We start from the raw sequence: 16,226 nt of genomic DNA, 5'->3' as shown, positions 1-16,226 counted from the left end.
CATTCTTGCGTCCTCGTGTACACACGACTGCACACATTCTCCCATCTGCCATGCCCACGTGTACACACGGGTACCTGTATCCCCAGGTACATACACACACGTGTACACACATCCGTATCCGTGTACATACACACACATGTACACACATACCCGTGTACACATGCAAACGTGTACACACGTACCCGTGTCCCTGTGTGCGACACCTCGATACAAAAGCAACACAAGGGGCGACACTGTCTCATTCTATACACCACCACCACCACCACAACTACCACAGCCACAACCTCCGCCACCACCACCACCAGTCACAACCAACACGACTGCTGCCATCACCACCGCAACCATCACAACTGCTATCGTCACCACTACAACCGCCACCACCACCATCACAACCAACACAACTGCAACCACCACAACTGCTAGCCCAATCACAATCAGCTCCACAACAACCAACACAACCACCACCATCACAACCGCCGCCACCACCACCACCCCAACCACCACAGCCACAACCGCTGCCACCACCGCAGTGAAACAATTCAGTGTCGCAAAATATAAATAGCGTGCTAGCTAGTGAGAGTGGGTGAGTGAATGTCAGTGAGTGTGTGAGTGACGGTAAAAATGTGTGTGTGAGTGTGTGTGTGGGTGAGTGTGTGAGTAAATGAGTGAATGTGAATGAATGTGTAAGTGTGAATGAGTGATTGTGAGTGCGAGCGAGTGTGAATGAGTGTTCGTGAGAGTGTGTGTGAATGAGTGTTCGTGAGAGTGTGAGTGTGTGTGAATGAGTGTTCGTGAGAGTGTGAGTGAGTGTTCGTGAGAGTGTGTGTGAATGAGTGTTCGTGAGAGTGTGAGTGTGTGTGAATGAGTGTTTGTGAGAGTGTGAGTGAGTGTGCTCACACACGGAATATTCCACGGTCCCCATGGAGACGCCCTCATCTCCAATGCCCGTTACCCACAATGCCCAGATTCCGACGAGGCCTCCTGCGGTCTGGCGTGTGGCCTGAGCTACCTCCTCCTCCACCACCACATCCACCTCCTCGTCCTTCACACCCCCGTTCTCCACCACCATCTCCACCTCCTCCTCCATGTCCTCCTCCACATCTCTTCCTCCTACATGTCCTCCTCCTCCACGTCCTCCTCCTCCTCCCCCACATCCTCCTCCTCGTGCTACACAGCCCACCCTAGCTGTTGGCCTCCTCACGCGGAGCTGTCCGCCAAGGCCCACGGGCGAGCTGGTGGGGGCCCCGGTCAGCTGGAACACTGCTACACATTCCTCGTGGGGCCCGGTGGGGCCCATGAACCCCCATGCGGTCTGGCCTGCCCCTGGCGAGGTCCATCAGAGTTCACCGCGGCCCCCTGGCGTGAGCCTTGGGCCGGGCCCCATCGCAGACCCCCCGGTGAGGTCCATCAAAGTTCACCGCGGCTCCCCGGTGCGAGCCCCGGGGCGGGCCCTATCACGGGGCCCGTCGCGGGCCCCGGGCCTTCGACCGTCAGCAGCCAGAGGGCAGCGTCTCCACGGAGGAACCCAGCAGCTCCATGAGGTCTGGCGTGAGCTGCACCAGCCGCACCGCGGCACCGTCCCCCCCCGCCTCGTCACCCCCCACCGCACCCCCCCTGCCATCCTCCTCCGCTGCTCCACCCCCACTGTCCCCCGCCGGCGCAGGCCCCAGCTGGGAAGCGGCCGCCTGCGCCCGCAGCAGTCGGCGTGGGGCACTGGCCAGGAGCGCGCCGGGCAGCGCAGCGCGGAACGCGGCCAGAGAGAGGCGAACCCGCGACAGAACCTCGCTCAGCAGCAGCCAGTTCCTGGGCCTGGGGTGCACGGGGGGGGTGGGAGACGCGGTAGGGGGGGGGGGGAGGTATAGGGGGAGGCATGGGGGGGAGATGGGGGGTTGGAGAGACATGGGGAGAGCAGGGGGGGAAGACAGGGGGGAGGGGGGGGAAGACAGGGGGGAGGGGGGGGGGAGACAGGGGGGAGGGGGGGATGAGGAAATGCCAGGGAGAGACACGAGGTAGACTTAGCTGAATTCAAGACAGTGGTGTGAGCAGGGCTACGATTGGTGGTACAGTGGTGGCGGTGGGGAGAGCGATCTCTGGACATGGTGTGCCGGTAGCTGAGGTTGTGTGGTCTGTGTGGCTGTGGGGTGACAGGAGACGAGGAATGGTGGTGGTGGTACCGAAGATAAACATCAGTGAAGGGATGCAGGCAAGACCAATAAGACAGATGCCTTCTATGACCACCTGTCCCAGGTGCTAGCTGAAGTGGCCTCCTTGGGATAGTAATCCTGTTGGGTGACTTGAATGCCGGAGTGGGTCATGATTTCTGTGCAGCCTGTGGCCTTGTAATACCCAACCACACTTTTTCCGGCATCCGGGCATTCACGCAACATCATGGATGCACACCAGTTCCAAGAAAGAAGATCTTCTGGACTATATACTGACAGACTAGAGAATGTGGGCCCATGTCCTTAACACCAGGACCTACCCTGGAGCTGATTTGCTCACTGACCGTCGGCTTGTCATCTGCAGGATGCACCTGCCATTCGTCCACTGCTGTGGTGGGTGTCCATTTAGCATCCTATTCAAACCCACAGTGGCCTGGTCTGAGCTCACTACTGATAACAGTTGCAAGCGGCTTTATTTACCTGGTCAAGGCCTATGATACCATGAATAGGCCTGGGCTCTGGGTTGTCTTTCATGCTTTCAGAGTCCCTGACTCTCTGCTCACAATCATTAAGGACCTTCAAGATGGTAGGCAGGCCCAGGTAAAGCTACGTGGCCACGAGTCAGAGCTATTCCCTGTTCACCTTGCGGTGCGACATGGATGTCCTCTGGCTCCCACAATATACAACATCATCTTTGCCCACGTAGTTGAGAATCTTTCCATGGCTGTATCGGTGGAATGTTCATCTGGTACAGATACAATGGGAGGTTCATCAATTTCCGGGAGCGGTCGAGGGATGGCTCCCTATTGGTCAACCATATTACATATGCTGATGATCTTGTGAGAGGGAGATATTGACGTGGTGTGCTGGTAGCTGAGGTTGTGTGATTGTGAGGATGTGGTTGTGATGTTGTGGTTGTGTGGTTGTGATTGTGTGATTGTGTTACTGTATGGTTGTGTGCGTGTGTGGTTGTGTGGTAGTTGTGGCTGACCCCTGTGAGAGGGAGATCTGGACGTGGTGTGCCGGGAGTTGGGGCTCCGATGAGAACTCAAAGAGCACTCCGCCCTCGTCGCCGCCTCCGTCCCCGGGGCCCACAGGGGCCCCTCCCCCACCTGCCCCCGGACCCGGAGGGGCGGCCAAAACCGCATAGCCGCATTGCTCCTCACCCTCTTCTGCACAGCACACACACACATAGTACACACACAGTATACACACACAGTACACACATAGTACACAAACATAGTAGACACACATATACCAATACTCGCCATTCACCACTAAGTGACGGTGATGTCACCACGGTGCCTGTGCCAGGCCAGGTGCATTATTAAGTGTGGAAGCCTCGCTAACAGGAGGTTATGGGACAGACCCAGGTGCCATGGGTTGGCTGACTGAGATGACTGGTAGATGCACCACCTGTACCCCCTACTGTGCTGACTTGCTGCATTTTAGCTGCCTGGTGCTCTGCTTGTTGTTGTGAGCATCGCTCCTTTGTCCTCTGTTGTTGTTGGAGGGCGACTGCCTCCAACTGCCCAGTAGCGTCCTTTACGAGCCTCCTCCATAGAGGCCGATCTTAGCAAAACTGGTAACAGTCGTCAGAAAATACACTCAGCTCCACATCATCCTATACCGCATCAGTCTATCTCTTCTACAGCCCATGTCATGCCCGTTTATCCCACTCTATCCAGCTGAACAAAAGCTGTTTTGGGCATTTGGTGGCGGGGCATGCGGGCTACTTGACCCAGCCAATGCAGCCTTGCCTGCCAGAAGAAGTCACCGGTGGGACTTTGTCCAGATCTTTCAATGATTTGTGAGCCCCTCACACAATCAAGCCTGGTTAAACCAATGACAGATCGTACGCAGGCCAGCTTGAATGTTTCTAATCAGCGAAGATGTTCCATTAGGGGGTCCACGTTTCGCAAGCATAGAAAAGGGAGGGCATGACTGTGGCCGAGCAGACCAGAAGCTACGTTTGGAGCGACAGACCAGGTAGCTTCCACAGAGCGTTACGCAGCTGATGAAAATATACTGCCGCTCAATTAATTCGAAGTGGGACCTTTCTGCTGTTAAACCAGAGCTGGTCATAAGCACACTGCCCAGGTAAGGAAAACTCTCCACTCTCTCCACAACTGCCCCATCACCAATGGGGAGTTGAGGGGGTGGAGTGTTTGATGGCACAAAATACCCCGGCAGGTACTTAGTTTTGGTGGGGCTGATTGTAAGGCTCCACCTCTTAGTGGCACACTCCAGTTTCAGCAGCAGCGCCTCTGACTCCTCTTGAGTGAGCAGGAATCACCAGACCATCACTATACATAACATGGTTGACCAAAAGGGAGCCATCCCTTGTCCGCAACCAGGCATCTATCAGCCTCCCATTTTATCTGTACTAGATGGGGATGCTTCCGGTATAGCCATGAAAGGCTTCTTGAACTACGTGGTGAAAAAATATGTAAAATAATGTGGGAGCCAGAGGACATTCCTGTCGCACCCCAAGGTGAACAGGAAATGGCTCCAACTCCAAGCCCCGTAGCTTTACCCGTGCCTGCCCACCATCATGAAGGCCCTTAATGATTGTGAGCTGAGAGTCAGGGACTCCGAAAGTACAAACAACTCAGAGCCCAGGCCTATTGATGGTATCATAGGCCTTGACCAGATCAATAAAGCAGAGATGTCAGTCCTGTTGGAATTTCCTACACCTCTGCTGTAGTAGACCAACAGAAAATATGGCATCTGTGCAGGACCTTCCTGACCTGAAAACCACTTTGGGGCTGCGCAAGCATCTCCTCAGTGTGCCTAACATGGCAATGTTGAATAATAATTGCCAGGACCTTTCCCGGCACACTAAAAAGGGAGGACCACCAGGACATCCTTCAAATCCTGAGGAACCCATCCTGTGGTCCAGACAGTTGTGATGTCATGTAGGGCAGTCAGCACACAGACGCCACCCTCGCTCAGCATTTCGCTTGGGAGATCATCTCTGCCTGGCGCTTTTCCTGGTCTCCAGATCTCACCTCGTACTTCCTCCACAGATGGCACCTCAGCCAACCACTCAGAAGGGTTGGCTACTTTTTCCAATAGGGTTGTCCCCATGATGTTGTCTGAACTGAGAGAATTCCCCTCCCCCAAGACCTCATAGAAATACTCTGAAAACCTGCAGACCAGTTCCTGGAGGTCAGAGATCATGTCACGATTCTTTCCCTTGAAGATGGTGATAGGTGGGGTAATGCAAGTTACTTTTTTGATTGAATTAAAGTGTAATTTGTTATTCCGGGATACTGAGGCAGATTCCATCTCCTCAGCAACCCGTGCCCACCACTCATCCTTGCAGCACCACACGGCTCTCCGAATCTCTGAGCAAAGGCTGTGGTAAGCCTCCTCAATCTCTGATGTGGGATGCTATAGACAACGGGAGTGGGTCTGTCATTTTCTCTCAACCAGCCGGAACGCCTCCTTCATAAGCCAGGGTCTCTGGCGAGGTCTGACTGCATACCCAATGCAGCCATTGCACCTGCATGAGCCACAGTCCTGAACCTCACCCATTTCCCCTTAACATTAGGAGGGGAGGACGATGTCAACCCCGGCTGCAAGTGATGTTTAAATATCTGCTTGCAACTATCCTCAGCTAGCTGAGACCAGGCCACTGTGAGTTTGAATGGGGTCCTATATGGACACCCACCACTAGAGTGGAAGAATGGCAGACGTTTCGATTTAAAGCTTTCGTGACTGCAGGGATTCATCTCCTTGGTTCTTTCGGTAAAGTCACGTAGAAGGGAAGTAATAAAATAATAAAAATAAAACATAATAAAATAATTATTCTTTTATTACTTCCCTTCTACGTGACTTTACCGAAAGAACCAAGAAAATGGCAGACGTGTCTTACAGATGACAAGCTGATGGTCAGTGGGCAGATCAGCTCCATTGTCGATTCTGGTGTCAAGGACATGGGCCCAAATCCACTGGTCCGTCACTATATAGTCCAGCAAATGTTTCTGCCTGGACCTGGCGTGCATCCATGATGTTGTGTGGCTGCAGCGATGCTGGAACGGTGTGTTGGTAATTACAAGCCCACGCGCTGCACAGAAGTCTAGCAGCCTCTTACTGTTGCTATTGAGCTGACCCACTCTCTGACACTCACTCACTCTCTTGACACTCACTACCTGACACTCACCGAAGATTTCGCTGCCGTGGAAGTCCCAGCAGATTCCAGGGTCGTCCGGGCTTCTACCCCGCAGATCCAGCAGGTACTCTGTGTGGGGCGACACTCACCCTCCTCACCACTACCCCTCACCACACACTCACCATAGCCACCACACTCACCGTTAACCACCACTCTCACACCACACACTCACCACACACTAACCCTAACCACCACGGTCACTGTTATCCACTACTCACACACCACACACTCACCCTCCTCACCACTACTCACACACCACACACTCACCACCCTCCTCACCACTACTCACCACCAAGGGCTGTTCGCGAGTAGCGGCAACTTTTAAGGCTGGCACTGTGGCACATGAGGGGGTGGGTGGCCAACACCACGCCCGGCCACCTTTGTCACCCTAGTGGAAATGTTTACACACTGCACCGGGTACTCATTTGAGGCCGAGGTGACCTGGAGGAGGCCCAGTACCGGTTCAGATAACTGTAACTGGTGTTGGCCGTGAGCAGGAATCAAACTCGGGTAGCCGGATTTGTAGCACAGTGCAGCGGTAATTGCTGCGCCACCACTTCCACGCCTATTCGGGATGCATAATAGATTCCTCCTCACGGTGCATCCTGGTAACTTCTGGAGGGTTATTCCCCAGAAAGCCAAATCTATTAACCACTCTTAAACCAACCGCGTCTACCCAAGAAAGGCGTGGACAAAAACAGTTGGCACTCTCAGTCCTCTCAATTAATATTGATACTCACAGGCAAAAGCTGACATTAAGGCAGTTATATTAGAGGAGCAGGACATTGCATGCTTACAGGAGACACGCAAAGGTCCTAATAACCCCCGCCCAACCATTGAGGGGAAAGCACTCGTTGCTGAAATAAGACTAAGGCAGTATTGCAAGTCCTGACCTGAAAATTGAGAAAGTGCATACCCCAACACAAGCAAGAACAACATCGAAACCATCACACTTAGCCTCAAAAACATCACAGTAACATCATCGCATGAACAACCGTCAAGTACTTTAGGGTGGAAGATTTGACTGGATGGCTGTATAAGCAGGTATAGCCTCGTGATCGGGGACTTCAACTCCCATCAGACAGCTTAGGGATATGATGCCAAAACAATGCCGGCACCCCCTGAGTGGAACAATGGGCAGAGTCCAGTAACCTGACGCTGGCACATGACGCCAAACAACCTCCCAAGTCAGTCAACAGCGGCCGCTCCCGCTGGAGAAGAGGATCCAACTCATGAATGTGCTCATGTGCCTGAAAGCAGTGCGAGCAATGGCGGAGCCAGGATTTTCAGGTAGGGGGGGCAACCCCTCCAGCCATGAAAAATGATAGAGGAGTTGTTAGGAAGTAAGGACTTGTCCCTTGCTTTTTATTCGACGCGTGTGCGGCGATGGCGCAGCCATCGATCGAGGGTCGAATTCGAACCGTGTGTGATCGGCATCGCGCTCGCTGAAGGTGAATGCCTCCAGGGAAGTCGTGTCCTGTATACGCAACTACACACAATTCTGTGAGTCACTTATAACCGCTTTGCCGTTACTTATTGCCAATTATGGACTCAGACTATTGTTCTATCATCTCATGGAGTCCCTGGCACGTAATAATATGCTACACAGTGGCAGTGTGGCAGTGGGGTCGCAAAATGCCAATTTATTACTAAACCCCAATGATAGATCAAAATTATGGATTTCGATCGGATCACTGGGGGGGCCACGTGCCACCCCACCCCCCACCCCCCCCACTGGCTCCGCCAGTGAGTACTATAACCCATGCCTACCACCCAACACTGCCCTATAAGCATCAAACTAGGGTCACCAATAACAGTACAAAACACCCCATTTCACAGACGATTCAACCTGAAAAAAGCCAATTGAAAAGCCTTCACAGAGGCAGTGGAGAAATCAATCAGGGACATCACTCCCACCCATGAGAACTACAATGATTTCACGAGGGCTGCCACACAAGATACATCCCAAGCATGTCAAGCACAACATCTGAGCTGTACGCTCTCGATGAGAAAGAATACCATCTCGATCCCTCATCAGAATCCACTATTACGTTTGGAGAAAACCTAATAGACAACATAGAACTAGAGCGACACAATGCCTGGAGAGATATGATTGTGGACACTAATCTGACACATAACAGCAAGAATGCCTGGGCGACCATAATAGACAACATAGAACTAGAGCGACACAATGCCTGGAGAGATATGATCGTGGACACTAATCTGACACATAACAGCAAGAATGCCTGGGCGACCATAAGAAAACTAGTAGGAGGTGACAATATTCCACCTCCAGCTGTCTCAAACGTTACTGCTAAACCAGGTTGCGCAACAACTGCTCAACCATGGGAAGCAGTTGCAAAGAAGAAACACTGGAGAACACCATCACTCTATTATACCGCCCGACAACCAACCACCCAAAGACTAAACCCGCCCATTTACTACGGAGGATCTGACAGCCGGCATAGGCCTACTTAAACAAGGGAAGGCAGCAGGGGTAGACGACATACTAGTTAAGATGATACAACATCGAAGACCCGCTGCAAAGTAATGGCTCCTTCACCTATCCAACGCATGTATGACGAGTAAACAGATATCATCAGCATGGAGGAAGGCAAGAGTTATAGCTCTACCCAAACCAGGGAAAAAACCTTTCATCACCAAAAAGATATAGACCGATCTCCCTCCTTAGCATAATTTACAAACTCTTAGAACATCTTATCCTCCAACAAATTTCATCCCTGGTAGATCTCAAACTCATACGAGACCAAGCGGGGCTTCAGACCTGGCCGAACTGGTGCAAGCTAACTACTAAACCTCACACAGCACGTCGAAGATGGCTACCAACAGAAAATGATCACCGGCGCAGCATTTGTTGATCTATCTGCAGCATGTGACACTTTTCAACACCACATTTTGATCCACAAACTACACCTCATGACTGGCGACCGAGACCTTTGCCAGACTATTCGAAGCCTCCTAGAGAATAGATGCTTCTACGTGGAACTAAACGGGCATTCTCAAAGCAATGACTTGCCACCACGAGGCAGTGTGCTCGCCCCACTTTTATTCAATATCGAGACCAACGATCAGCGACTTCCTGAATATCAGCGGTTCATCTCAGCTGACGACCTCTGTATCACCACAGAGCAGAGACATTTTGAGAACACAGAGAAGATCCTGGAGAGGGCAATGGACGAGATGTCAAGATGCTACCTAAATAAGTAAAAACCAAATCTGTGCCTTCCACCTGATAAACTGGGGTGCAGAGCGACATCTAATTGCCACCGGGAGAAACCAGAACACCAGAGTCATCCAGTGTACCTCGGGGTAACACTGGATCGTATACTCAGCTATAAAAAGCACACTTCAAATATCAAAGCCAAGGTCAACACACAAATCAACGGAGGATGTGTACCGGATTAATTGCACTTGTGGAAAATTCTATGTTGGGCAGACAGGACGAATGATCAGCACGAGACTAAAACAACACCAAAGGAATATTAAATACTCCCAAATACAACTGTCGGCAGTGGCAGAACACGCGTGCCAACAAGGACACTCAATTGATTTTAATAATGTTGAAGTTCTGTGCGAAACTAGTTACTACTGGACAAAACTAAATAGAGAATCTATCGAAATTGAGAGAAATATAAATAAATGTCTCTATTCGAATAGCTACAGGCTTAGTGCTGCTTGGAAGCGAATCATCAAATAATACTTTGTGTAAAGGCATGCCTATACAGGTCACCATATGTCAATGGGGATTACCTTCACACAGAAAATTACAGGTACTGCTATTTTATTGCGCGCAAATGACAGGAGGTACAACAACAATGTTCATGCATGCATAATGCATGTTAATTTCCAACTGGCAATGAATACCCATTGTAATGTATATGTAATCATTAATCCCACCTTCACACGTGAAGGACTCACAAGTGATGTCATCACATCCATCCCTCTATTTAGGGAACGAAACAGGAGGATTTCTCCACAAACCTTGCTGCCGCCTAATGACGCTAGTTGTAATTACTGGCCCAATGTCATACTCGGATGGTAAATGTTGTGAATTTGCTCTCCAACACACCGGTGTGCTGTACTAGTGTAGTGGCATAGCGCTGGTTGCTGGCAAAAAAGGGTAACTGCGGTGTGCGGCAGTACTGACGTCAGCAGGCACGAGAGGGGGACATCTAAAGGGGAAAGGTCACAGAGCGGGCCCATCGGGAAGCCTCGGGAACCCGCTGGAAGGTTCCAGAAAGGGGGCGTGGCCAGGGCGGAGCGAGGCCACGCTGGGAGGGTGAGAGGGGTCCCTGTGGGGGCCTCGTGTGAGAGGGGTCCCACAGGGGACCTCGTGTGAGAGGGGTCCCTGTGGGGACCTCGTGTGAGAGGGGTCCCCGTGGGGGCCTCGTGTGAGAGGGGTCCCTGTGGGGACCTCGTGTGAGAGGGGTCCCACAGGGGACCTCGTGTGAGAGGGGTCCCTGTGGGGACCTCGTGTGAGAGGGGTCCCTGTGGGGACCTCGTGTGAGAGGGGTCCCTGTGGGGGCCTCGTGTGAGAGGGGTCCCTGTGGGGGCCTCGTGTGAGAGGGGTCCCTGTGGGGACCTCGGGGCTGTTGCTGGAAGTGGGATCCCGTCGTGCTGCTCAAGTCCATCGTCGTCCCCATCCCCTCGTCGTCGTCTCCGTCTTCACCGTCACGGGGCGCTGCCCGTCAGACAGCCGCCTACCAACTGTTCTAACCGAGTGGTGCCGCCGACAATAGAAGGACTAAATAATAATAATCGTGTGCACCCACGTAGGGTGTTGTGTGTTATCCCAAGTGCCTCCAAGTCTTACTTTCTCCGAGTTCGTCACTACACTAGTAACGAATAGCTGTTTACGTGACAAACCTTACTAATTGGCTGTGTCGGGTGATGGTGGGTTTAATGACATATTTATATTTATGCGATCTGACCCAGAGAACCTATATTATCGATGATATTGGTCGCAAAAGCCTACGTGTTAAACATACAAAACAACATTCTGCGAAAACTCCAAATTAAAAGTGTGGAGCACATCCATCCACTCGACACACCACTGCCTTTGCACGTTGTTTCTCTGTGGCTGAATATGCGTGCTCTACCCGGGGGACACTCAACCCACAGTAAACATGCCCTAAATGACACGTGCAGAATTGTAACAATGCCTGAGAATCACCCCTGTTCCCTGCCTACATTGCACCATCTGGCATCTCGCCCCCTAACATTAGGAGGAGGTTAGCACGTGACCACGGGCATCAAGTCATAGAGTGGGACATCCGTCAGCTGCTGTCATCGTGAAACAGCTTCTTGTGCCCCACTGACCACATTAACGGATTCCGCTAGAACTTCCCTCTGGCAAAAAGAATGGGAAACATCGAGTGACAACACTGCTCAATAAAGCCGGCGAGGCATCACCCCCAGTGAAGAGCTCGCATCCGGCTCCAATTCCAAATGGCTCACATGGCGGAGCCTAAACAGACTTAGAGTGGGTTTCGGCAGATGTGTGTGTGTGGTGAGTGTGTGGTGAACGGTGAGGGTGTTTGCTGAGAATGTGTACTTAGTGTGGCAAGTAAGTGTGTGCTGAGTGTGTGCTGAGTGTGTGTGCCGAGTATGGTGAATGTGTGTGGTGAGTGAGTGTGTGGTAAGCGTGGAGAGTGCGTGGTGAGTGTGTGGTGAGTGTGTGCTGATTATGTGTGCGTAGTGGGTGAGTGTGTAGTAAGTGAGTGTGTGGTGAGAGTGGTGAGTGTGTGGTGAGTGTGGTGAGTGAGTGTGGCGAGTGAGTGTGTGGTAAGCGTGGAGAGTGTGGTGAGTGTGGTGAGTGTGTGCTGATTGTGTGTGCGTAGTGTGGTGAGTGTGTGTGTAGTGAGTGAGTGTGTGGCGAGTGTGGTGAGTGTGTGGTGAGCACGGTGCTCTACTCACCACGTAGGAATGCCCCCATGCTGACGCTGTGTACCATGGTGCTAAGGGCGCGCCCTGAGTACGGCTGCAGGGCCGGGTCTGCGCCACATGCCAGCAGCAGGCGGAGCAGCTCCAGACGGTCGCTCTCCACCGCGTCGTGGATCGGCCTGGGGGGGCGGGGGGGGGGGGTGTGGGGACGGGGGGGGGGGTACGGGGATCGCGTCAAACCTCCACCCCCTCCTCAACCTCCCTCTCCACTGACCCCCTTCTCTCCATCCTCCTACCACTCCTCAACTTACTCCTCATCCTCCTCCACCCCCACTTCAACCTTCCCACCCCCTCCACCACCCCCTTCCCCCTCTCAATCAACTCCCCGTGCATCCCCCCACATCTCCCCATGTATGTGTCCCCGTGTCTCTGTGTCCCCGTGTCCCTGTGTCCCTGTGTCTCCATGTATCTGTGTCCCCGTGTCTCTGTGTCCCCGTGTCTCTGTGTCTCCATGTCCATGTCCCGGTGTCTCGGTGTCCACATGTGTCTGTGTTCTTCGTGTCCCCTCTCCCCGTGTCTATGTGTCCCCATGTCCCCCGATGCCCCTCCCCCTCCATGCCCCCCCCCCTCTGTGCCCTCCCCTCCTCGTGCCCCCCCCCATGCCCTCACCGCGTGCCCCCCCCCGCATGCCCTCACCGCGTGCCATCCTGAGCGCTGCAGTTGACGTCCGCCCCGTGAGCCAGCAGCGCGCGGGCGATGGCCATGTGGCCTCTGGCGCAGGCCTCGTGCAGAGCGCAGTAGCCGGCGTTGTCACGGTGATTCACGTCGCAAACCCCTGCGTCCACGCAGTACAGCACCACATCCTGGTAGGGGTGAAGGGGGCGGGGGGGGGGGGGCATGGGGGGGACACGGAGGAGGGGACACGGGGGGTGGTGGTTGTGGTGGTTGTAGCTGTGGATGTAGTTGTGGTCGTTGCAGTTGTGGTGGCTGTAGTAGTGGCTGCAGTAGTAGTTGACTCTGTAACAGTAGTGGTAGTGGCTTCAGTAGTAGTAGTCGCTGCTGCAGTAGTGTTAGTAGTAGTGTCTGTAGCAGTAGTGTTAGTAGCTGTAGCAGTAGTGGTAGTGTCTGTAGCAGTAGTGGTGGTAGTCGTAGTCATTGCGGCTGTAGTAGTAGTGGCTGCAGTAGCAGCAGTAGTGTCTATAACAGTAGTTGTGTCTGTAGCTGTAGTTGTGTCTGTAGCTGTGGTAGTAGTGGTGGTGGTAGCAGTGGCAGTAGTGGTAGCTGTAGTCGTAGTCGTCATTGCGGCTGTAGTCACTCACGCGGTATCCCAGCCGCGCGGCCCTCTGCAGCAGCGTCTCCCCGGCGTTCTTGTTCACGATGAGGCGCCTCGCTTCGGGGGGGGGGCGTGCCCCCGCCCCCCCCGCCCCCCCTCCGCTCCCCGCAACCTCGGGCACCCACTCCGCCAGGCGGCTCCGCAAGGCCCCCCGGTCGCCCGCCGCCACCGCTGCCTGCTAGCCCCCACACACCCAGCCAGCAGCGGAGGTGACGCGGTGGCCTCCCCGCCCCCCAGTGGCAGCTGTCTCTGTGTGGTCTATCCTAGGGGTAACCCCTCGTGGCAAGTGTCGCTGCGCGTTAGTCTGCTGCCAGTAGGGGGCGATGATTGCTGTCGCTGTCCGGTCTAGCCTTGGGGAACCCCCAGTGGCAGCTGTCCATAAACCGTCAGTCCTGCTACAAGGCGTGGGTGTTTTCATAACCCAAATTGTTTATATAACGTGGTCGAGCCAACGGAATCTACCACTCGTGGGAGTGGGAATAGGCGGCGATTGCAAGGGCCGTTAAGCGAGTCACTGAACACCATTCACATCACTATGAGACATCTCCTTTACCAGTGGCAAAATATAGTAGTAGGTTTTTACCCTTTCAACTGGTACAAAAACTGACACCTTTATACAAGGCATCATGTTTGCAATAACCACAACACAACCAGTCAAAATGCAAACAAAAAGAAACAACTGTTGTTTTTTGTACCAGTTGAAAGGGTAAAAACCTATTACTATATTTTGCCACTGGTAAAGGAGGTCTCATAGTGTAAATGCTTACCCCGAGCTCTCAATGCTCTGATAGTGCGCTGTCTTTGAGTTGTACGCCTTTTGGCGTCATTTGGTCCAACACCAATGGAGACTAGGCTCTAAGAAAAGCTGTCTCGGGTGTGGACCAATCAACTTCAAGGACAGTGCATATCATTATCATCATCAGAGTTGTTTATTTTTGTTTGCATTTTGACTGCTTGTGTTGTGGTTATTGCAAACATGATGCCTTGTATAAAGGTGTCAGTTTTTGTACCGGTTGAAAGGGTAAAAACCTATTACAGTGATACCTCGGTTCACGAACGCTTCTGTTCACGAACAACTCGGTTCACGAACAGAAAATTTCATAAAAATATGCTCCGGTTCACGAACTCCGCTTCGGTTCACGAACAGGAGCCACGGCCATTTTTATGCTAATTCCAGGCTGTCACATGGTCGTGACTTCGTGTAGGAAGATCGTGGAGAGAAGCAGAGACACAGAAAGAAGTACTGTGAGTACTGTGAAGACACTTTCAGTGACTTTTTGATTTTTGGTGTGCTTTTTAGCACATACAGTACTGTACTACTGTACTGTACAATACTGTACTTACAGTATTGTACAGTTCACCCGTTTGAGTGCTTACTGTCTCCCACCCGCCTCCCACCTGCCTTCCTCCATGCCAGAAGTCATCTCAAGCAAGGTTAGTGTTCTCTCTTTATACATTACTATACTGTACAGTACTACAGTAATGTGTATTGTCATTTGTTTCATATTTTTGTGCTTCAAAAACCAAAAAGAAGGTCAAAACGGATTAACCGGATTTACATTGAACCCTATGGGAAAATGTGCCTCGGTTCACGACCAATTCGGTTCACGACCAGAGTCAGTTCACGAATTAAGTTCGTGAACCGAGGTATCACTGTACTACCCTTCACATCGTTTTCTCTCTTCACCCTCCGCCATGGCTACGTTTTTCTGTCGCTTGGCGACTAACATTTTAACATGCACTTTTCACAAATGCGCCTTTAATTATTTATTTTACTTAACAAAATTTTACACAGTACAGTAGACTGTATTATCCACATGCGGCTTATCCGATTTGCATATTAACCACGCACCTGAGATTTTGACATACATTAAAAATTGGTGGATTTTCCCTGAAGCCCAAATTAATAATCTGAAAAGAGTTATAGAGCGTTATTCTTGGAAATGTATCCTAAAAGTCACGTGCTTAAACTGAAGAAATATGTTGCTCCGGTTAATCAAAAACCCACGTGATTGCCTCTACAGCACAGTAGTTGCAATATCTTTCCAACGGTGGGGTGGAGTTTGATTGATGTTGATTGGCGTGGCTCTGCTGTCAGCCAGGAAAGTGTTATCATCACTCAGCACGCGCATCATGGAACGGCCGACCTTCGCGTTTTTCGTTCTAAGTCGAGAGAGTAACAATCAAATTGTTAGTTGTCTCATTTTTGTGATTTATCTGATCATTCATTTTGCTTGTTTTAAATTACAAAAACTGTTCAATGGCAGAGAAACGGGAGCGTGTTGTTTTAACTTTAAATCAGAAACTGTATATTATATGTAAATTGAAAGACAATTTATACCAATACGAGTGGTTTTTGGCTGAAATCCGCGGAAAATGTATATTTTTGGATTATCCGTGATTTTGAATTATCTGCGACAATCCTCCCCGTCATTAGCGTGGATAATAGAGTTTACCGTAGTTATAAAAGAACACGTAACATTCAAGAATATGACATTCTCATGGAAAATGTCAGTAATGTCGGTGTTTTTAGAAACAGACCACCCCTTAACACCTTCATTCCCATTGAATCAATGGTTATATTGAACAATATTTTGCCATCACGCGGTGTTCCTCACTTCCTCAGGAACGTAACTACCAATGCGTTATA

At 51.7% G+C, this 16,226-nt stretch overlaps 1 protein-coding gene across 1 annotated transcript in view; it reads right to left on the bottom strand.

Moving 5' to 3' along the window:
• Positions 1-1,489: 1,489 nt before the first annotated feature.
• LOC133361017 (uncharacterized) overlaps positions 1,490-16,226 on the bottom strand; it is a 60,445-nt gene continuing 45,708 nt past the window's right edge. The window contains exons 7-12 of the mRNA XM_061579902.1: positions 13,563-13,751; positions 12,940-13,106; positions 12,277-12,422; positions 6,331-6,408; positions 3,154-3,334; positions 1,490-1,809 (exon numbers count right to left, since the gene is read on the bottom strand). Coding sequence (XP_061435886.1) covers positions 1,491-1,809; positions 3,154-3,334; positions 6,331-6,408; positions 12,277-12,422; positions 12,940-13,106; positions 13,563-13,751 — 1,080 coding nt within the window. The 3' untranslated portion in view covers position 1,490. The remainder of the gene's footprint in view (positions 1,810-3,153; positions 3,335-6,330; positions 6,409-12,276; positions 12,423-12,939; positions 13,107-13,562; positions 13,752-16,226) is intronic.

This window comes from Lethenteron reissneri, chromosome 70 (genome assembly GCF_015708825.2).
Source record: "Lethenteron reissneri isolate LAM-NWPU_2019-01 chromosome 70, ASM1570882v1, whole genome shotgun sequence".
Classification (NCBI taxonomy): Eukaryota; Metazoa; Chordata; class Hyperoartia; order Petromyzontiformes; family Petromyzontidae; genus Lethenteron; species Lethenteron reissneri.
The sequence above is the reverse complement of the archived record's forward strand: the minus strand, read 5'-3'. Positions and strand labels throughout refer to the sequence as shown.